This window comes from Symphalangus syndactylus, chromosome 9 (genome assembly GCF_028878055.3).
Source record: "Symphalangus syndactylus isolate Jambi chromosome 9, NHGRI_mSymSyn1-v2.1_pri, whole genome shotgun sequence".
NCBI classification, from domain to species: domain Eukaryota; kingdom Metazoa; phylum Chordata; class Mammalia; order Primates; family Hylobatidae; genus Symphalangus; species Symphalangus syndactylus.
In genome coordinates, this window is record NC_072431.2 from 63,832,041 (window position 1) to 63,853,436 (window position 21,396).

General features: G+C 50.7%; 2 protein-coding genes across 3 annotated transcripts in view; one reads left to right on the forward strand and one right to left on the reverse strand.

Annotated features, from left to right (window-relative positions):
• Nucleotides 1-14,460, forward strand: part of BAZ1B (bromodomain adjacent to zinc finger domain 1B) — a 90,628-nt gene extending 76,168 nt beyond the window's left edge. The window contains exons 14-20 of one of the 2 annotated variants that reach the window (XM_055292868.2): nt 3,879-4,026; nt 5,175-5,322; nt 7,481-7,596; nt 10,723-10,868; nt 12,052-12,155; nt 12,327-12,699; nt 13,178-14,460. In XM_055292868.2, the coding sequence (XP_055148843.1) occupies nt 3,879-4,026; nt 5,175-5,322; nt 7,481-7,596; nt 10,723-10,868; nt 12,052-12,155; nt 12,327-12,684 (1,020 nt within the window). In that variant the 3' untranslated portion in view covers nt 12,685-12,699; nt 13,178-14,460. Of the gene's footprint in view, nt 1-3,878; nt 4,027-5,174; nt 5,323-7,480; nt 7,597-10,722; nt 10,869-12,051; nt 12,156-12,326 lie in introns of both variants that reach the window. The other variant, XM_055292867.2, reaches the window with a different exon arrangement.
• Nucleotides 14,461-18,642: 4,182 nt separating this feature from the next.
• Nucleotides 18,643-20,988, reverse strand: FZD9 (frizzled class receptor 9). The gene has a single exon (XM_055292887.1). The coding sequence runs from the start codon at nt 20,756-20,758 to the stop codon at nt 18,983-18,985; it is 1,776 nt and encodes a 591-aa protein (XP_055148862.1). The 5' UTR covers nt 20,759-20,988; the 3' UTR covers nt 18,643-18,982.
• Between the last annotated feature and the right edge of the window lie 408 nt (nt 20,989-21,396).

The window sequence follows — 21,396 nt, forward strand, 5'->3', positions numbered from 1 at the left end:
GAAGCCTTAAGTTCTTGCCTTCAGGGAACTCAATTTGAGTGTGAGAGACCGGCAGGGGATGCTTACTGTGGTGTGACCAGTAATGATGAGAAACAGCAGTACTCAGGCTCACTGTGAGGGATACCCAGGATACACTAGAGAAAACTTACCAGAGGGAAGAGAGGATGGGTTTTGAAGAATGTGTAGGAATGGATCAGGTCATGGGAGGGGCAGCATAGGCCTTTTCAGATTGAGCTGAAATTGGGCTCTTTGTCACTGACAGCTGGTTCTTGTTTGTCCTCCCCATTTACATAGAGTGAGTCTGCTGTCCTTTCCAAAGCTTGTCAAATGTTTATACATAGTTGTCATGTTCCCCCTACATGTCTTCCTGAGGCTGAGGATGATATGTGATATGGGGGAGATAATTTTGGATAAGAGGTAAGCAGGGTGGAGAAAGAAAATTCAGTTTAGATAAAGGTTTAATTCATGACTTAAGCTGAGACACTTACTATGTGGTATGTCATTATGTTGCTGGGATTTAGTTTTCACCTTCCTGTGTTTCTTTAATTTTTAAAAATTTCTTTACTTTTTGGGATGGGGTCTCACTGTGTTGCCCAGGCTCTCTGCAGCCTCAAACTCCAGGCTTGTGATCTCCCACCTCAGCTTCCCAAGTAGCTGGAACTACAGGTGCCTGCCACCATTCCTGGCTAATTTTTAAATATTTATTTATTTATTTATTTATTTATTTATTGAGAAGGGGTTTCCCTACGTTGCCCAGGCTGGTCTTGAACTCCTAGGCTCCAGTGCTTCTCCCATGTTGGCCTCCAAAAGTGCTGGGATTATAGGCGTGAGCCACCATGCCCAGCCTATGCTTATTTTATTTTATTTGTGAATGAATGAATGAATAACAGGGTCTCACTCTGTCACTCAGGCTGGTGGGTGCAGTGGTGTGATCTTGGCTCACTGCAGCCTCAGACTCTTGGGCTCAGGTGTCCTTCTACCTCAGTCTCCCAAGTAACTGGGACCATAGGCATGTGCCACCATACCCGGCTTTTTCTGTATTTTTTGTAGAGGCAAGGTTTCACCATGTTGCTGGTCTTGAACCCCTGGGCTCAAGTGATTCACCTGCCTTGGCCTCCCAAAGTGCTAGGATTACAGGCAGGAGCCACCACATCTGGCCCTGTGTTCCTTTCAAATGGCTGTATATAGCACCTAGGTAACCTTTTAGATGTTTAAGATATTAAACAGTTAACTAGTCTCCTTAGCTAACTCTCTTCTCATTAGGCTTAAGTTTTAGTCTTACTACTACATAGGTTTTGTTTTTAACTCAAGTTCAATACAGAAGAGTCTCTTTCTTGATGTGATCTGTCCAAGAGTCACGTCTGTCCTTTCCATTTCTTTTCCTGCAACAGTGCTTCCTTCTCATCGAGAACTCACCCATCACTGTAGGGTTCTCATTAACTTCTTAAGTACTGTGTTCCGCAGTGAAGTAAACTCATTTTAGTTTGTCAGATGAGACTTGTTCTTAGCTTAGCTGGGGAGGAAAATGTGAGAACTTTGCAGGTCCAGACACAGTACATAAATGGAAAGCATGGAAGAGTTTCTTGGAAAATCAACTAGGTTGCCTACTAAGTAGTTCAGCAATGTTCTGCATTAAAATGGCATTATGCCTGTGGTTCCCCACCAGAGGTCAACTCAGCCACAGCTTTGAAATTTTCCACTGCTCTTTGCTTTGAAGGTTTCCACTTAGCAAGGGTCAAAGTTTTTTCAACTGACACTAGGCTGTTGCGTGAGCTTTTATCAGTCTCTAATCTGGGATTCAGCTTCCTTATTTATAAAAATGGATTGTCTCTCAAATCTCTTTTGTAACAGTGGTTGATTTCAGTTTTTAATGCTTATTTTGTTTTATTGAATTAAATAGAAAAGACTGATATATTATTTGGCAAAATCCTGGGTTTTGTTTGATTGTTTACTTTGGTGGCGTTTGTCCTGACATCCTGATTACAGATGCTCCTGAATTTAGGATGGGGCTATGTCCCAATAAACCCATTGTTTGACTTACAGTATTTATAATTTATGATGGTTTTATCTGGGTGTAACCCTATCATAAGTTGAGGAGCCTGCTGAATGTGTATCACTTTTTTTTTTTTTTTTTTTTTTTTGAGATGAACTCTCGCTGTGTCACACAGGCTGGAGTGCAGTGGTGCAATCTCGGCTCACTGCAACCTCCGCCTCCTGGGTTCAAGCGATTCTTCTGCCTCAGTCTCCCGAGTAGCTGGGACTACAGGCACACCCCACCACACCTGCCTAATTTTTGTATTTTTGGTAGAGACCAAGTTTCACCATATTGGCCAGGCTGGTCTCAAACTTCTGACCTTGTGATCCACCTGCCTCGGCCTCCCAAAGTGCTGGGATTACAGGCGTGAGCCACCACGCCCAGCTGAACGTGTATCACTTTTGCACCATTGTGAAGTCATAGGTCTGACCCATCGTAAGATGGGGTGATTCTGAATAACCAAATACAGAAGCAACCCAGGTATCTGTCAGCTGATGAATGGATAAACAGAATGTGGAATGTCTATTCAATGAGATATTGTTCAGCAATAAAACTGATGGAAGTACTGTTACATGCTTTGTGAATGAACGTAGAAACATGCTCAGTGAAAGAAGCCAGTTACAAGGGCTACCTATTGTATGATACTGTTTAAAATCTGTTTTTTAAAAAAAAGAGGTTAAATAAGCCTATTCCCGAAAACACCTTCAAATTTAAAAAAAGTTTTAATGAGGTCAGATGAGCTATTGGATGCTCAGATTTTATAATTCATAGGAAATAGTAAAAAGCAGGACTGCCCATGACTGTTTTCTTCCATACTGTGTGCACTACATGTGAGTGTCCGCTAGAGGACAGCAAAGCCCATTTGTAGTCATTCCCTGCCAGTTCTCAAGCACTTTTAAAGAACCGAACCTAAAATTCTTACATTGATATTCCATTGAAAAGATTTGGGTTATCCTCTCAAGAAAAGAATCTGCAGTAGTGTCTGTCAGCTCTGTTTATCAGGGGAGAAGACAGCAAGGCAGCTGTGATTGTGGACCTCAATTTACTGAGGAACTCTGCAAAAGTAAGGAAGGAGATTGCTGTTTTTCAAAGTAGATGTTGAAATATCTACAACAGAGGTTGGAGTAAGGAATGAGTTAGTTTCCGGTTGAACTTTAGCAGCTTCTTAAATGTAGATTTTTGTGTGTGTGTTTGTATTACTTATCCTTGTTATTCATTAATTTATACACACAAGGCTCCCTGTGATTCTCTATTTCTATAGGAAAGAAAAAAAGCAGTCCTGTTCCCCTCATCCCTCACCCCAGCCTGTGTAGTACCCCACTTTGGAACAGAATCAACTATCTTTGTTCCTTGGCACCTGTATTTTAAAGCCCATGGCCTTCCAGGATAACTGGCTGTTTTCATTTAGGAGATTCATTACTTCACAAGAACTTCTTTGCTTCGGGCAGGGCATTGAAATCCAGCTGTGGTATTGGATTGGTGGTGTTGCGGTAGGTTATTGATTATCTTTTAAATCAGAGTTTTATTAGCTGTCTAAAATTGTTGCATTATAGCATTTACAGCATACAGGTGATCCTATTTTTAAATTATACTGAGTTGTTAGGTGGATTTCCCTAGAAGATGCTTGTCCCCAGTCATCCACCCACTCCACTGCATCTCTGTGTGACCTTTGGCAAGTTTTTTTTCACCCTTTGGAGCCTTTTATAAGAATAAATGGTTTAGATTAGTGAAGTTCCAGGAGGCAAGTGTGCTCAGAATTCTCTCATACTGTCCCCTGTTGCTAGTTCTCTCTCAGTGTCTTTGGTCAGTGTAGTAATGCTGGCCTGGTTTGGTCTCTGTTTAGGTTGCATCTGCACTGGAGAAATGGAAGACAGCAATCCGGGAAGCTCAGACTTTCTCCAGGATGCACGTGCTGCTTGGGATGCTTGATGCCTGTATCAAGTGGGATATGTCCGCAGAAAATGCTAGGTGCAAAGTTTGTCGAAAGAAAGGTATATTTAAATCAAATTTGCTTATGTGGGTATATTAGGGAGTCGGATTTCTATCCCCAAGATCTTCATTTCTACCAAAAAGAATTTTGTGTACACAGAATATAAGTGTGGTGGTATAGATTTTACTCTCCTGGAGGTCTGTAACATGCCAGTCTTTGAAATGTCATGCCAGGGAATCAGAGCAGGCCCTTTGTTCCTCAGTTTAGAGCATAACATAAAAACAGTTGATCTCTTCAATCTTCTGATTTTCTACAGAAGACAAAATTAGTTAATCCTTTTAACTGTTTTAGTTTAGTTTTAAATCCTTTGATTGGCTCAGAACTTTAGTCATCTGTGAAGTAAGATATGTGCTTTCAGCAGGAGGCAGTCCGGGTACAGTGGGTGGCATGCAGTCTCATATGTGCAAAAGGAACTTCATGGTTAGAAGCCCCTTAGTGATTGGCTTTTCAGTGGCTAGAGTTATTATCTGAGTTAGGTTAGAGATGAAAAGATCTACATAAAATCATTCAGTTGCTGTAAAGCGTTCAATTGCTCTAGAATGAAGGTTGGAAGGAGAGATGACCATGTTAAGTTGACTCAGCACAACACTTTTTCAAATGTAAGAAACCACATGGTTTAAGGGAACCCATCAGGGGCTGGGCGCGGTGGCTCACGCCTGTAATCCCAGCACTGTGGGAGGCTGAAGCAGGAGAATCACTTGAACCCAGGAGGCGGAGGTTGCAGTGAGCCGAGATCGCGCCACTGCACTCCAGCCTGGGTGACAGAGCAAGACTGTCTCCAAAAAAAAAGAGAGAGAGAACCCATCAGGCATAAGTTGAGAAACGTTTGGGGAGGTCAAAAAAGCAGCAAAATTTCCTGCTCTCACTTGGGTTTTTTGTGCCTCTTAGTAATTGTTAACTGTTCTGTCTTAGCCATGGGTAGGTTTTGGGATATGAATTAGGAGACCTGATTTCCTAAATTATCTGTAGTCTAAGTTATGCTACATTTCTTTTTAGAAAATGCCTGCATTTACAAAGCAACAACTGGGTAGCATTCTATGGAACATGTCTCCTCGTGTGCCCTGAATTGTAGGGTGATTGCGTCTTCCTTACAGCTCATTGACTGCTGCTGTGCTCCCAACAATGCTATTCACGTTTATTTCTTTGCAGGTGAGGATGACAAATTGATCTTGTGTGATGAGTGTAATAAAGCCTTCCACCTGTTTTGTCTGAGGCCGGCCCTCTATGAAGTACCAGATGGTGAGTGGCAGTGCCCAGCTTGCCAGCCCGCTACTGCCAGGCGCAACTCCCGTGGCAGGTGAGAATCTTTTCTTTTAAAAATAATTGAATGAATAAATATGAATAGCTGTTATAATTAAGCTTGAGTTATTCAAACAGAATGAGTCTAAGGAGCTTTAAGTTCATCTTTTGGGTACAGAGCCTGATCATTTACAGTACTTCAATAGGAGCTCAAAGGACTCTGAGCTAATTTTAGCTGAATGTTGACATTTCTAGTTTTCACTGCCAGCCACATTCTCTGTCTTCTTGATCATGCCTTCTTCTCAAGTAATGAAATCTCTCTCTCTGCCTTTAGCCTCCTGTTGCCCACTTCCTGTGTCTTCATGATTACTTCTGCTATCACCCACTGCTAAAAATCTCACACTCATTACCTTCCTTACCCATACATATTATTTTCTTCCCTATCATGAGTAGAACTTGGGTGTCAACTTGGAAATGAACATCTCTCCCTCATCCTACAAACCCATTAATTTGCCATGATATCAATCCAATGCCCAGATGTTTTATGATCCAGTTTCTTGCTCTCCATTCTCCATGGTCTCCGCTGTCATTTGTCCCTTCTACATCTGTCACCTGGGCTCCTTTGGTGGCTTCTCAACTCCTCTTTCTTGTATCACGTCTTCTCCCGTCTTATCCACACAACTATTGCAATACCAGAATGCTGTGCACAAGGCAAAGATCTGCTCACATTCCTGATCACAAACTTCTAGTCTTCCCATTGCCTCTAGAATAAAGTCCCAATTCCTGGCCTCACTTCTGAGACTCTTACACAATACCAGCTTGGGTTTTTATTAGCTTTAGATCCCATATTTGTGTGCTTGTTATAGACTGTTTATTGTTCATCCTTGCCTCTTGTGCCTTTCTCCCAGCTGGGAACATTCTCTGCCCAGAATTCCCAGTGGGTAAACTGCCCATGGCTTTGCTAAAATTTCACTGCTCTTTTGAAAAGTGCTTGCATCCTTAGGCTTCATGGTTTCTCCTCTGTGTTCCAGCTGAACCTCCATTCTCTGAAGTAGTATTTTGGTGCATGGATCTTGTCTCTGGTTTTATACATGTCTGTCTCCCATGAGATTATGAATGCCCTGAGAGTAGAGGTGGTGCTTTGTTTTTTACTCGAATCTCAATAAGGCCAAATACAGGGCCTTGTAAAGAGGAGACACCTCGTATTTGCCAAGATAATACTGTTTTCCACATTGAAATTTGGGGTTGTAAAATGTGCAGCTTATAGGTACTCTGGCTTGGGCTTCTTTTTTGAGACGGAGTTTAGCTCTTGTTGCCCAGGCTGGAGTGCAATGGCGCGATCTTGGCTCATTGCAACCTCTGCCTCCCAGGTTCAAGCGATTCTGCGGCCTCAGCCTCCCGAGTAGCTAGGACTACAGGCATGCGCCACCACACCCAGCTCATTTTGTATTTTTATTAGAGATGGGGTTTCTCCATGTTGGTCAGGCTAGTCTCGAACTCCCGACCTTAGGTGATCCGCCTGCCTCAGCCTCCCAAAGTGTCAGGATTACAGGCGTGAGCCACGGTGCCTGGCCTGGGCTTCCTTCTAAGGGGCAGAGCTGTTTGATCCTGACCCCACCTTAACAGTATTAGCAGGTTCTTTCGCACTCCATCCCAGCTGCACTTAGAGATGAGACATGTTGCTCTGAAATGGTGGGGCTTTGGACCAGCTGTTCCAAGCTGGGATTACCACTGCTTTGATGTTATGGTCATCTGCAAGCTGTGTCAGCTCCTGGAAGGGGGCCATCAAGGTGAAGTCACACCTGTCTGGGCTCTGTTTATTCTTTCAGTCTACCTCAGAGGTGGGGACAGCTTTTAGTACCTGATGTATTACATTATCTGGCTCTTTTTGTGAGACAAAAGAAACAGTGTTTTGTATTGCTTTGTGTGGGGAAGGGTAGGATTGCATTTTGGTCTTGATTTCTGTTGCCATTGGTATCTTGTCCAAACTGTCTGTGGCCTGGCAGAAGGAGGCATGAGGCATGCTGTTGAAACTTGGTTTTTCATTTTGGTGAAAAACTCTCCTGGCTTACATTCAGGTTCCCTCCCTGTATTATCATATGTCATACATATGTAGTCTGTGAAGAGAAGTTTCCTGATCCCTGTGGGATTTGAGCCCTTCTTAGGACCACTTTGGGCTACAACTGTGTTCCCTACATTATTTTTTCTACCCACAGGAACTATACTGAAGAGTCCGCTTCTGAAGACAGTGAAGATGATGAGAGTGATGAAGAGGAAGAGGAGGAAGAAGAGGAGGAGGAGGAAGAAGATTATGAGGTGGCTGGTTTGCGCTGTAAGTATTTTGTCTGCCTTTGTAGTTGATTTCACAGTCTTCTAAGCTTGGAACGCTTGGAAAGGCTGGCTTGGCAGTAGGTAGTGTGGCCGGCTTGCTCTCTTCCTTTTCTCTCGTGTTGTGACTGTGGCGTAACTTAGCTGCCATGGGTTTAAATGGGTTTCCAAGATGGCGTTTAACTTCCTGCCTGGTAGGAGGGAAGGTGGCTTGATCTCAGTAACATCAACCCACTTGCTCTAAGATTTAGTAGATTCATGGTCCCAAGTATATTTATACCAAGGCTGCTGATTCTCAGCTCCTCGGCATATGGGGGACAATGGGGAAGGAAGATCTCGGCCCATGGCCATCTCTTAACAGTTCTTTTGGCTGTTGTTTTATCGCCGCTTTCAGCAAGTGACTTTTTCTGTCTGGTTACAGTGATTTTCTCCTCCCCTGCAGTGTGCAGGGTTATAGCTTTGCTGGTTTGAAAACAGATGATTGATTATTTGAAGGCTTAGGTGGAAGGATGTTAGGAAGGTTCAGATCTGTTCTCACTAAATGCCAGTAGGAAAAAAGGCATCATCTTTTGTGTTCACTGCATTGACTCTCATTCTCTCATGTTCATTGCTCATGACTGTTGGAGAGTCTGGTGTTTGTGGCTAATGTCCTCCAGTCTAGCCTTTCTTTTAGCAGCCTCCCTCTTTCCAAAATACACTTTTTTTTTTTTTTTTTTTGAGATGGTCTCACTGTTGCCTGGGCTGGAGTGCAGTGGTATGACCTCAGATTACCTCAGTCTCTGCCTCAGCCTCCCGAGTATACAGGCACCTGCCACCACACCTGGCTAATTTTTGTATTTTTAGTAGAGATGGAGTTTCACCACGTTGGCCAGGCTGGTCTCGAACTCCTGAGCTCAAGTGATCTGCCTGCCTCAGCCTCCCAAAGTGCTGGGATTACAGGCATGAGCCACTATGCCCGGCCAATACACTTTTCTTTACAGGTTTGTAGAAAACAGACCACAGATCAAAATTCTAATGAGCTTTTGAAGCAGTGGTACAGTTCCCAAGATCATAGCAGCTCTGAATGGTCATACTTGGTATAAGGAGTGAGAGAGAGGATGCCTGGCATGACCAGTCTCTTACTGTAGTGAGACTGCCAAAACCTAATGACTTTGGGCTTGCACGTCTTCTATCCTCCCACTTTCCGCCCCCCCCATACTCCAGAGGTGTGATGTGGGACACCTTAAGCTCTCACGTTCATATGGGCTCTTTTTGTTTGTTCACTACGCCTGATTTTTCAGGTAATCCTAGGGTAAGTGAACAAATGGCCCATCAGTCCTGCATTCAGGGTTATCCTCTTCTGTTGGTCAGTGACTTGGGCACACCTTTGTTTGGGAACAGATTTTTTTTTTTTTTTGGGATGGGGATCTTGCTCTGTCGCCCAGGCTAGGGTGCACTGGTATGATCACTGCTCACTGTATCCTCGATCTCTCAAGCTCAAGCACTCCTCCTTACCTCAGCCTCCTGAGTAGCTGGGACTACAGGCACGCGCCACCATGCCCGGCTTTTTTGTAGAGACAGGGTCTTGCCATGTTTCCCAGGCTGGTCTTGAACTCTTGGGTTCAAGTGATCCTCCTGCCTTGGCCTCGCAAAGTGCTGGGATTACAAGTGTGAGCCACTGCGCCTGATCTCTCTGAGAGCAGATCCTGAATATGGTAGTATACTGATTCTGTTTATTTTTAAGCTAGTGATTGCTTTCCACTTCTGCGTTGTAGCTCTCTTTCCAAGGAATTGTTTTTCTAAGTTTCCACGGCCTCGACTTGCCAAAAGGATCTGGGAAGTATTTGGTACTTCAGAGCTTTTTGTCAACTCTATCTTTCAGACCACCAAAGATGTGGTTCCCCAGTGCAGCTCAAGGTTCTAGCACCTAAGCATCAGCTTCTTACCCTTTCTTACTAGCCTGGGCTTGAGCTAGAGACCCTAAAGTAGCTAAGAAGGGGTTATCGTGATCCAGAAATAGAGTGGAAAGTAGTATTTCTCAATTCTTCGTGTCACTGCCTTCCTAGACCTCTGTGTCCAGTGTCATCTCCCCACTCCCCAAGGGAAGGTGGTGGAGAGCCTGGAGCTAATCCTCATGGCGTTGTTTCCCAGGGCTCACAGAGGAATGCCAGTTGGCTTGATGCTGAGCACCTATTGTAAACCTGAGACACAAGTAGTCTCAGTGCCTTTGTGTGTGTGTGTGTTTTTTTTTTTTGGGGCGGGGGGGTGAGATGGAGTTACACCCTTGTTGCCCAGGCTGGAGTGCAGTGGCGTGATCTCGGCTCACTGCAACCTCCGCCTCCCGGGTTCCAGCGATTTTCCTGCCTCAGCCTCCTGAGTAGCTGGGACTACAGGCATGCACCACCATGCCTGGCAAATTTTTGTATTTTTAGTAGAGACGGGGTTTCACCATGTTGGTTAGGCTGGTCTTGAACTCCCGACCTCAGGTGATCTACCCGCCTCAGCCTCCTAAAGTGGTGGGATTACAGGTATGAGCCACCACGCCTGGCCTATACTCTATTCTGTCATTGGGGATCCTGGGCAGGGCTCTTATGGAGGGACTAGCCCTAAATTGTATTTAATGAGGCAGCCTTGTGGCCCTTCATGGAAGTACCAGCTTTTCTCTGAAAAGATTCTGATGGTAAGTGTAGAATAACTCTGGGAATTACAACACAGGGTTTGTTTTACAATCCAGTTCCATCTTACATGTAAATACATCCATGCGCTCAGGCTGAGCTTGGGCTGTGGGAAATCCAGGCTGACCTATTAGCAGATGGCTTCTCCTGAGTGAGAGTTTACAGTTGATTGCTGCAGGGGCCTCATGGCTGGGAGTAACTGCAGGACGGGGCAGGACAGAAGTACTGAAGGACCTGGCCCTCTGAAGGGCTTTGGCAGTGGGTGAAAGGCACCCATTCTTCATCTGCTGCCACTGCCTTTTAGTATCCTGTTAGGTAAGGCAAGATAAAATAGCAAGAGCACCTTAAAACGAAAGGAGGCCACTGCTTTCCTTGTCCAGGAAAAGGATTCTCCCTGCATCCCTTTCCCCCATTTCAAAGATGCTCCTCCCTTCACCTTCCGTTGTTCTGTGCTGAATCCATAGTTTTTGTTTCAGTGAGACCTCGAAAGACCATCCGGGGCAAGCACAGCGTCATCCCCCCTGCAGCAAGGTCAGGCCGGCGCCCGGGTAAGAAGCCACACTCTACCAGGAGATCTCAGCCCAAGGCACCACCTGTGGATGATGCTGAGGTGGATGAGCTGGTGAGAATTATTTATCATCCCTTCTCTAACCTTTCTGTTTCTTATTCCCAACCCCAGCAATTAGGAATTCATCAGGCAACAGGTGGGAGGGGAGCCTCCCCCCTCCTCTGTCTTCCCAAACTTGGGAGGCTGGGGAGGCAGATGGGTGAGCCTGTAGGCAGACAGAAGCAGCAGGGCCTCCAGGAACAGCTATGTCCGGCATTCCCCTCCTGTAGCCTGCAAACTAGTTAGCGGGCAGCCTGCAACTTATTAAGGATTTAAAAATAGTATCCATGTGTCTCCAGTGGGTTCAGAGGGGCTGGGTCTTCATTGTGGGAATGTCAGCAATGTTGGAGCCTCACTTACTGTTGAGTCGACAGTTGTTATGGGAGGGACATTACCCTCCCCTCTGCCCCTTAACCAATGTAATTTTAGTAGTTTTTAGATCTCACTTGAGCTTTAAAGAACAAAAAAGAAACTCTTGAAAAGGTGCTTGTTTTGACAGATCAAATTGGAGTTAGGGGCTTAAGGCAGGCCATTCGGGAGATCATAGGGCATTAGAAGATGCTCGGTTTGCCCAGCCTTCACCCCTTGGGCTCTGTGGCCTCTCCTGTGAGTCACAGCTTTGTTATGGCTACCTGGAATGGAGGCCCCGCCCCTTTTCTCTTTGGCCACTTAGCCCTCACATGTCTACGGTGGAAGAGCCCAGGAAGGGAATTGGACCTCTTGCTTTTCTTCCCACAGGCACCCCACCCCCACAGAATTGGCTGCTGGTGGCCCAGATAGCCTGTTTGGCTTTCTGCAGTGGCTTGTTGATGCCCTTCCATGGTGTCTCTGTAACCCCAGGTCCACCTGTTCTCTGAGAGCTGGTGTCCTGTTGACAGTAGCCCCCTTCAGCCGACCTCCAGCAGGACTGCTGGTAAAGGCAGCCCCCGCTGCCTGCTCTTTGCTGCTTTGATTGCCATGGCCCCGGGGGGAGGCGAGCGGCCCACTGAGGGAGGCGAGCGAGTGGACTACTGGGAAGATGCCTGCCACCTGGGCCGAGGGTGCTCCCTGACTTGAATGTCAGAAGGTTTCAGCACCTCTGCGCCAAGGAAATAGTTGAACTCTCTTCCTTTTTTGAGCAGATACACTTATTTTCTGCCCTGTCCACTCTTCCTCCTGTCTTGAATCTATAACAACATTGTTCTTTCTTTCCTGCCAGGTGCTTCAGACCAAGCGGAGCTCCCGGAGGCAAAGCCTGGAGCTGCAGAAGTGTGAAGAGATCCTCCACAAGATCGTGAAGTACCGCTTCAGCTGGCCCTTCAGGTGAGCGCTGTGTTCTCAGGTGCAGGGGAGAGGAGTGGCCTGGCTGTTTCTAAAAGGTTCCAGAGCCCCTGAGGGGCTCTCAGCCAAGCCCTTGCTTTTCAGGACGTGTCTCAGTGGCAGGGGCACTGCCGTCAAGGCTGTGCAGATTCTCCATTTGGTTCTTCTCCACAGGGAGCCTGTGACCAGAGATGAGGCCGAGGACTACTATGATGTGATCACGCACCCCATGGACTTTCAGACAGTGCAGAACAAATGTTCCTGTGGGAGCTACCGCTCTGTGCAGGAGTTTCTTACTGACATGAAGCAAGTGTTTACCAATGCTGAGGTTTACAACTGCCGTGGCAGCCATGTGCTAAGCTGCATGGCGAAGACAGAACAGTGTCTAGTGGCTCTGTTGCACAAACACCTTCCTGGCCACCCATATGTCCGCAGGAAGCGCAAGAAGTTTCCTGATAGGCTTGCTGAAGATGAAGGGGACAGTGAGCCAGAGCCCGTTGGACAGTCCAGGGGACGAAGACAGAAGAAGTAGAGAGGCAGGGCCGTGGTAAGGGAGCTGAGGTGGGGGGACAGCTAGGGAGGGTGGGAGGGAGGCGAGCGAGGAAGACCGAGAACCTGGAAGAGATCGCAGGGAGTCCAGAAACGCCTGTCATCCCAAGCTTATGCTGTTTTTCTAAAAGCTCTTTATAGGGCTTGATATTGGGTTTGTCCAGAAATATTAAGGGATGAAGAGGGCCATAACCCTCCCTTCTGAGAGTTTCCAGGAGGAGTCTGAGGGTCTAGCTTTTCTGGTGAACCCAGTTCCTGTTCCTGCCTTCTTTCCTAAGGGCCCGCTTGCTCTGGCTTCCACCACAGTGCCAAGCCCCTCTGGTCTCCAGGGGAGGGATTGCTGTGTTACATAGCAGGGTCAGGTGTAATCAGGCCAACAGGGGAGATGGTGGCGATTTTTCTTTTTTAATCTGTATTTATATACGGTCTTGTTTCTTTAAGCCTATACTCTGTCTCTTCCCCCATCTTCCTCTCAGGTGACAGTATCAGTGAGTGCCATACAGAATTCTGTATTCACCAGCATCATGAAACAGTTATGGTCTTTTGAGTTGATCTTGGCAGAGTAAAGGGACGTGTCCTGGAGCCATTCCTGAATCTCTTTCCCCTTCTTTGTGACAGCTCCCCCCACCCCCAAAAAAATAAAAAACCACAAAAAACAAAAAAACTAAGGCACTTCACTTAGAGACTGGAGTCCTGCTTATAATCATGCATATAACCTTTACTTTGATGGATCTGGCCAGAGGGGTGTTGGAGCCCAGCCCACCCACATACCAGTCAAGCTCTTAGGGGAGCAGAAGAAAAGCAGGAAGAATTTAAATGTTTAATTTTTTTTAAAATTGACTTTTCTAGTTATTAAAAGTTGCTTGTTTCAGCAGTGATATTGTATAAAGAAAATCTTGTAAGATACTCCTGACATCTCGCTTTGGCACATGTACAGTACAGTTTCTATGATAATGTGTTTGCTCTAACTTCCCTGGCTTCTCCCTCAGCCCATCCACTCTCCTGCAGAGCAGTTGGGTTGGAGGCTCATTGAGGCAAGCAGCAACATTGGAGGGGGGGCGGGGCGGTGCTGCGTCCACTGCCTCCCATGCCTGTTCTGACCTCAGACTTGGAACTCCTCAAGAACCTGAAGATTCCAGTGGTCAGTGTCAGTGGGGGGTGGGAGGAGAGAGCGGCAGAGAAGCTCTGAGAGCCCCTTCCCACAACAAATCTAGCTCTAGTTGTTATATTTAGGCAAAACTTTGTAGTCTTCTTTCCCTTTTATGATGGATTTTGATAAAAGTACAAAACAGGGTTTTTCTTTTTTATCACCTTTGAATTTGGAAATTTTGAGCACCCAAGCTCTTCTGTACCTATTTAAATTAAAGTCCACCAAGGGGACTGCAGCTCCCAGAACATGAGAATCAAGCCTCTTAATACTAAACTGTGGAGTGTGGCCCCTGCTTCCCCCGTCCTCCCATCCAAGGACGACGAGGATTGCTCCAGGGCTGCTGGGTAGTTTACCATCCGTTCTATAGGCATGGAGTTGGCACTGACATCACAGCTTCATAACCCCACCACCGCCAGCTTCCCCTGCCTCCTACATCCAGTCTGTTCTTGTTCATAGTGAGAATCCTTTGTTCCCACTTCAGTGACACCTGAATTGTTTGTTGTTGTTTTTTTTATTGTCTTCAAGGAGGAAGGGCCCCATTAAAGGGTGAACTTGTAATAAATTGGAATTTCAAATAAACCTCATGTACTTGTGTTTATAAAGAAGAAACCATTCTGGTGGCTGTTTCTTTGTGCTCTTTCTTGGTGGGTGGGGGGTGGGTAGTGCTGTCTTGAGTGCTGCTTTCCCACTGACCCTTGGAGCTGGGTCCTCTGAAGGCTTGGCCTCCAGAGTCAGAGGGCCTCTCAGTGTTCTTAACCACAGAAAGAAGTACTCCCTCCAAGCCTCTCCTGGCCCTGTATCCATCTAAAACCCCGAAAAACTTCATCTGAAACTAGGAATTATGGTGAAAATAGGTTTTTAAGCCTTCAGTATGGGGAAACTTCTGCCAGTTTAAAACCTTTCTCAGGGAAAAAAAAAATTTTTCAGGGGCGGTCAGGCTGTAATGCAGTGGCATGGTCTCAGCTCACTGCAACCTCCATCTCCTGGGTTCAAGCAATTCTCCTGCCTCAGCCTCCCAAGTGATTGGGGTTATAGGGACACGCCACCACGCCTGGCTAAGTTTTTGTATTTGTAGTAGAGCCAGGTTTTCACCATGTTGTCCAGGCTGGTCCCGAACTCCTGACCTCAGATGATCCACCCGCCTTGGCCTCCCAAAGTGCTGGGATTACAGGTGTGAGCCACCGCGCCCAGCCTCAAGGAAAATTTCAAACACAGAAACAGTGAAAAAGTATAATGAATTCCATGCACTCGGCTTTGACAGTTCTACCACATGTCTAATCTTGTTTTATTTATGCCTTCATTTATCTTTAAAAGTCCGACTGGCTGATGTGCGTAGGGTGCTGCTAGGCAGCCGCCCGCCAATGGAATACAGAGATTTTGCTGAGAAATTAGACTGCCAATTCCTGACCAGCTGAATGAGGTGAAGCTGGTGTAATGGGAAGAGCCTTTGAGGCCTGAGCCTTGGGCGTAGGTTCTGCTGCTGAGCAGCTTTGTGGCCTTGGTAAGCACGGGCGAGCCAGGGCCTACGCAGAGCACTTAGGGAATTTTCGTCCTGCCTGGAGGAAGCGGGCTTGCCCCAACAGCAAATTGAATTTTCCTGCTCATCCGCTCCAGCCTCCAGCTCTGGAGAAGAGAACCGTGCTCCCTCTGTACGTTTTCTGCATGGCGACAGTGACACTTGGGGCTCCTAGCCTTCCTCTGTGAAGTCCTGCTCCTCCAGTAATTTTCCCAGGCACACACTAGGATACTGCCTTTGGGTGGTCACTTCTGGTCATGTCCCGGTCTCAGCACACTCTTAGCCACTGCCTCACCAGGCTGTGACCTTGTGGGGCAGCCACTTCACTTTGATGACTGCAAATGGGGGCATGGGAACTCCATCTCTGAGGACAGGGGCCTGAGTCATGCATGACCTGGGAGTCAGCTGAGGCCTGTCCTTGTCCTGCACACTCTTCTCCTCAAATTTTGTCTCTGGGGAGGGGACATGGTCAGTAGACTTGGTTGACAGGTGGCATCTGGATTCCAACAGAGCCACTCAGGGGGCACTTCTTCCTGCTGGCCAGGGCATCTCGAGGACACTGAGGAACTCACCTCCCGTTAACTGTGCTCTCCTAACCCCAGCCCTGGGCCTCCTAGCTTTTCAACACCTGGGACTGCTGTGTCTAGGAGCTGCTTCCTTGAGCAGGCGACTTCCTGGGAGCAGGAGGATCTTGGGCTCACCACACACAAGCGCAGACCCACAGGGACAGGCTCAGCCTCCCAAGAGGCTTGTGGGCGTGTGATGCCGCATCTGAAGACCCAAATGCTGGGCACCAGGACCACTAAGGGGAAGACCCGGGCCCAGGCACGCGATGCAAATGCCAGCACATGTGGGTTTCCGAGGTATTTTTGTTTGGCCCTGGAGGGTTCTTTAATGGGCGTGGGGAGAGGTCTGGCAGTGGGAGGGAGGAGTGTTTGTCTCCTCCCCACCCACTTTGCCCAGCTTCTGGGGACATAACCTTGCCAAGGCATACACCCTGCCTTTCCCCACCAGGACCTAATCGGATCCCTGGTGTGGAACGCACAAAAGCTCTGGAGGCAGACTTGGGTTCAACTCCCAGCTTGGCCTCAAACTACCTGGCTATGTGCTGCAGCGGCCAACCCATCTAAACACTTCCCTTCCGAAACGTGGGGCGAGCAGATCACATGAGAGGGCTGCGTTTCCTTTTTCCCTTTCCTCCAGGGCCTATGACTTATTTCCATAGCATCTTCCAGGTCTGAGAAAGCTGGCAGGGCCCTGCCCTCCCTCCCAGGTCCTGGCCTCAAAGCACAGCCCCTGGGGCCTGTCTGACCCTGCTACCCCTCTCTGCGCTCCCATCCTGGCTGCCCTGAAAACCAGCACCAGGCTGGTGTCTGCTGAGCAGGACATGGTCACTGACAGCAAGGAAGAAGGGGCAGGTGGGTGCCCTTGGATGCTCATCCTCCCCCTGCCTTTCCCACACCCCGCCTGCCTTGCTCTTCCCAAGTCTCTGGAATCCTCTCCATTCGCTCCAGCTGCCCCCGCCCTGGTATAGGTCCTTCCCATCTTCCTTCCACTGCCTGTGAGCCCAGCTCCCTGACGCCTCTGCCCCTCCCCCACCCAGTGTGGGCACTTTACTGCCTCTAACAAGCTCATTCTGTTTCCCACTCAAAGACCCTCGGATGGCCAGGTGCAGTGGCTCACGCCTGTAATCCCAGCACTTTGGGAACCCAAGGCGGGTGGATCAGTTGAGGCCAGGAGTTCCAGACCAGCCTGGGTAACATGGTGAAACCCCATCTCTACAAAAAAATACAAAAATGAGCCAGGCATGGTGGCGGATGCCACCTGGGCGGCTGAGGCAGGAGAATTGCTTGAACCCGGGAGGCAGAGATTGCAGTGAGCTGAGATCGTGCCACTGCACTCCAGTCTGAGCAACAGAGCGAGACTCTGCCTCAAATTAAACAAAAAACAAAAAACAAAAAAACCCACATGTGCAGCATTACAAGAAGGTAGGGTCACTTGGCTTTGTTGGTCAGAGGCACATGGGGACTTACTTAATGTGTGCTCTGCGCAAAGGGAAGGATTTAGATGGAGAGGGCGTTCCCCGTGCAATAAACGGCCTAAGAACAGGTGCGAGGGCTATAAGTTTCCCTGGGGCACCACTGCGCCTTGTGAGGAGTACCCCTTAACCCCCTCAGCCCGCCATGGTCTTGTTCCTGGGAGCATGACCCAACCTGTTTGATTCTCACTGGATTTTTCTTGTCCCTGTGGGATTGGTGGTTGGGGTAGGGCACGAGAGGCCCTGGGTTTGGGGCTCCGCCTCACCATTCATCCTCAGCACCTGAGCGTCTCCCCTCCTGGAGCCTCCCCATGGCTCTAAAGTGAGGCTGGCAGCAGGGCTGGACTGCTGGGATCTCCTGGCACTGACACCAAATGCCAGCCATGTGTAGTAGGCACCCAAGGACAGTAGTAACTAATACTCTGACCTGGCTGGAGTCACAGCAGCCAAGATGGGGCCCTGGGGTCTGACCCCAAGCCAATAGGGGTCTCCAGATGGCCACATGTGCCCAGCTACCCAGTCTGCAGAAACAGGGCAGGCCCTAGCAGCCCTGAGCTACCCCAGCACACAGATGGACATGGGACCTTTCCCCATACCTGCCCTAGTGTGGAGCTCTGCACAGCCACCTGAACTGCCTCATTCCCACTGCTGCCATCAGCAACTCAAATCTGACAAGCTTAGGAGCTAGGGGCCCAATTCCCACTCTGCTCAAGCTTCCCAGCTCCACGTGCTACCCAGAGGCCCACAGACCAGTACAGCCTCATCTTTACCCCACCTGGAGACACCAGGGAGCAGGCTGGGGCTGCCCTGGTGGGCGCCCTGAGGAGCCAGGCAGACACACCAGCAATTTTCCAAAGCCCCAGGGAGGGGGCCCTCGTGACAATATTGACACAGGCTGACGCCTTTACTTTCCACACCAATGAGGAGAGCAAGGTCCCAGAGAAGGAAAACTCATCCATAGCCTCAAACTGGACTCCCTGGGGCCAGAGGTGGCAGTGTCACCCTGGGGGATTCCCTGAACATCCCGCAGGCGTCCCTGTCTCCATTTGGAAGCACAGAGACGGGCAGGAGGGGAAAACACGCACACATGGTGTCTGGGACTCCTGCAATGCACAGCTGTTCTGGGGGGACTTCCTCCTGATTGGGGGTGCCAGCACCCACCGCCAGCTCTGCTTACAAGAAAGACTCCTGCAGGGCCCTCACTCTCCTACCTTCCCAGCCAGAGAGGACTCAGCAGTGCCACGTGGGGGTTTATTCCAGTCACAGCGTCCAGAGGAACACAACAATAAATTACATCATTAAATAAACTCCGGCTGGACCCTTCTGCCCCCTCCTCTCCACATCCTCCACTAGGAATCTGTGGGGACTCGGCCTGGTCCAGCCCCCGCATTAGGGGAGACCCCCATCTCCCCTAATGAGCCTCACGGGGTCCCCGCCCTGATCCTCAGCCCCCGGTGCTCACTTGCCTGACCTTGACAGCTGGGCAGCTGCTAGTCAGCTGTCTCTAGGGGGTGCAGGGGGCAGGGCGTGGAGGGCAAGGAGGGGGCAGCAGCCACCCCGCGCCAGGCCTGTGTACGCTAGAGGTGTGTGGGGTTCTCCAGAGAGGGGTCCGTCTTAGTCATGTGCAAGACCACGGTGGGAGCCTTATAGTGGCAGTGCGTGCCACGTCCGTAGCTCCCGGGGGCCCGGCAGGCCTTGGCCCGGGCCCGGCTAGCTGCTATCTTGCGGTAGCACAGGCTCTGCCAGGTCTGGAAAGTCTTGGAGCTCCACACCCAGACGCCGCTGGTGATCCCCACCACCAGTGACATGAAAATTTTGAGCATGAAGACCGCCACGGTAGGCACCGAGCCCTCTGGCAGTGAGCAGTCCCTCCGGCCTCCGGTCCCCGCGGCCGCTGCGCATGGCTGCTCTGTCGCCCGAAGGCGCCAGAAGTCCATGTTGAGGCGTTCGTAGACGTAGCAAACGATGACGCAGGTGGCGGGCACCGTGTAGAGGATGGAGAAGACCCCGATCTTGACCATGAGCTTCTCCAGCTTCTCTGTGTTGGTGCCGCCCGTCTTCATGATCTTGCGGATGTGGAAGAGGGCCACGAAGCCGGTCAGGAGGAAACTACTGCCCAGCACCAGGTAGCCGGAGAGGGGCACCAGCACGAAGCCCGTGAGCGCCGCTGCATCCGTGCTGGCCACGTAGCAGAGCCCGGTCAGCTCATCCCCCGCCACCTTGCGCAGGGTCAGGATGACGATGGTCTTGAGCGCGGGCAGGCCCCAGGCAGCCATGTGGAAGTAGCTGCCGTGGGCCTCGATGGCCTCGTGGCCCCATTTCTTCCCGGCCGCCAGGAACCAGGTGAGCGTCAGGACCACCCACCAAAGCGAGCTGGCCATGCCGAAGTAGTAGAGCAGCAGGAAGACCAGTGTGCAGCCCGTGTTCTCCAGGCCCTCCTGGATCACGTAGAGCGCGCCCGCCTCCTGGTCACAGGCCACGCTCTGCGCTCCGGCCACCGCGCGGATCAGGAAGGCCAGCGAGTAGACGTTGTAGCACATGGAGAGGAAGATGATGGGGCGCTCGGGATACTGGAAGCGGTGGGGCTCCAGCAAGAAGGTGAGCACGGTGAAGGCGGTGGAGAAGAAGCACAGCGCCGACCACACGGCCATCCAGACCAGTGCGAAGTCCTTGTCGCGCCGGGACCAGAACACCTCGACGCCGGGCCCGCAGCGCGGTGCACACGAGCGGCTCTTCTCCACGTACTGGAACTTCTCGGGATTCTCGCAAGTGCCACTGCCGTCCGAGCCTGGGCCCAGGTCTCCGGGAGGGCGCGCGGGCCGCGGCGCCACGGGCAGCATGCCCAGGCCCTTGTGGGGCTCCGCGGGGCCGGCCGTGGCGTTCTCGGGCGCCTCCATGCACAGCGCGTGCGGGTCGTTGCGCGTGGGCAGCCGGGCGCAGTCGAGCGAGTCCGGCCAGCCAAAGTTGAACTGTTCCATGATGGGCGCGCAGCGCAGGCGCGCCTGCTCGCACATGGGCCGGCAGGCGGGAATGGGCGTCGAGACCTGGTCGGTGCACATGGGCGCGTAGAGCGAGCACAGGAAGAAGCGCAGGTGGCTGTCGCAGCCGTACTGCACCAGCGGCGCGAACTCCGCCAGCTCGGCGGCCGCCTCGCCCTGCGACGTGTGGCCCAGCAGGTTGGGCATGCGGGTCAGGTTGTAGCCGATGCCGCGGCACATGGGGATCTCCACCGCCTGGCACGGCGCAGCCCCGCGCCCGCGCTCCGGGTCGAAGCGGCCGATCTCCAGTGCCGCGCCGCCCGCCGCCAGCAGCTGCCACAGCAGCAGCGCCCCCCGCAGAGGCGCCACGGCCATCCCCGGCGGCCCGGGCCGAAGGCGGGAGCGCGGCCCCGGCTCACTCGGGCCGAGCTGTCCCGCGCCCCGGTGCCTGCCCGCCACGTCGCGGGGCGCGGGACATCGCCGAGCCGCCCACGTGTGTCCGGTCGCCCTGGGCAGCGAGCGGGCAGCCGCCCGAGGGACAGGACCCGCCGAGCCCGCTTAGCCGCCACCGCCGCTGCCACCGGAGCCGCCGCTGAGCCAGAGCCGGCGCAGCCTCCGGGGGACGAGGCTACCAGCCCCCGGGGCGGGGCTCCGGGCGGACACGCCCAGGGACACGCCCCCCGCTGTGCTTTAAAGGCGCCGCGTCTCCCGGCCACGCGGAGCGCGGGGTGGGGCCGGGCCTGGTGGGTGTCTGCACGCTCGCCCTCCGTTTACACTCGGTTTCTTCCCTTCCCTTGCTGCCTGGGGGAGGCTGCGGGAAGTCCCCGTACCCACACTCTCAGACTGGGTCGCCTCATTTTACTCTAGGAAGGAGACTTTTTTTTTTGAGACGGAATTTTGCTCTTGTCGCCCAGGCTGGAGTGCAGTGGCGCGATATCGGCTCACTGCAACCTCCGCCTCCCGGGTTCCAGCGATTATCCTGCCTCAGCCTCCCGAGTAGCTGGGATTACAGG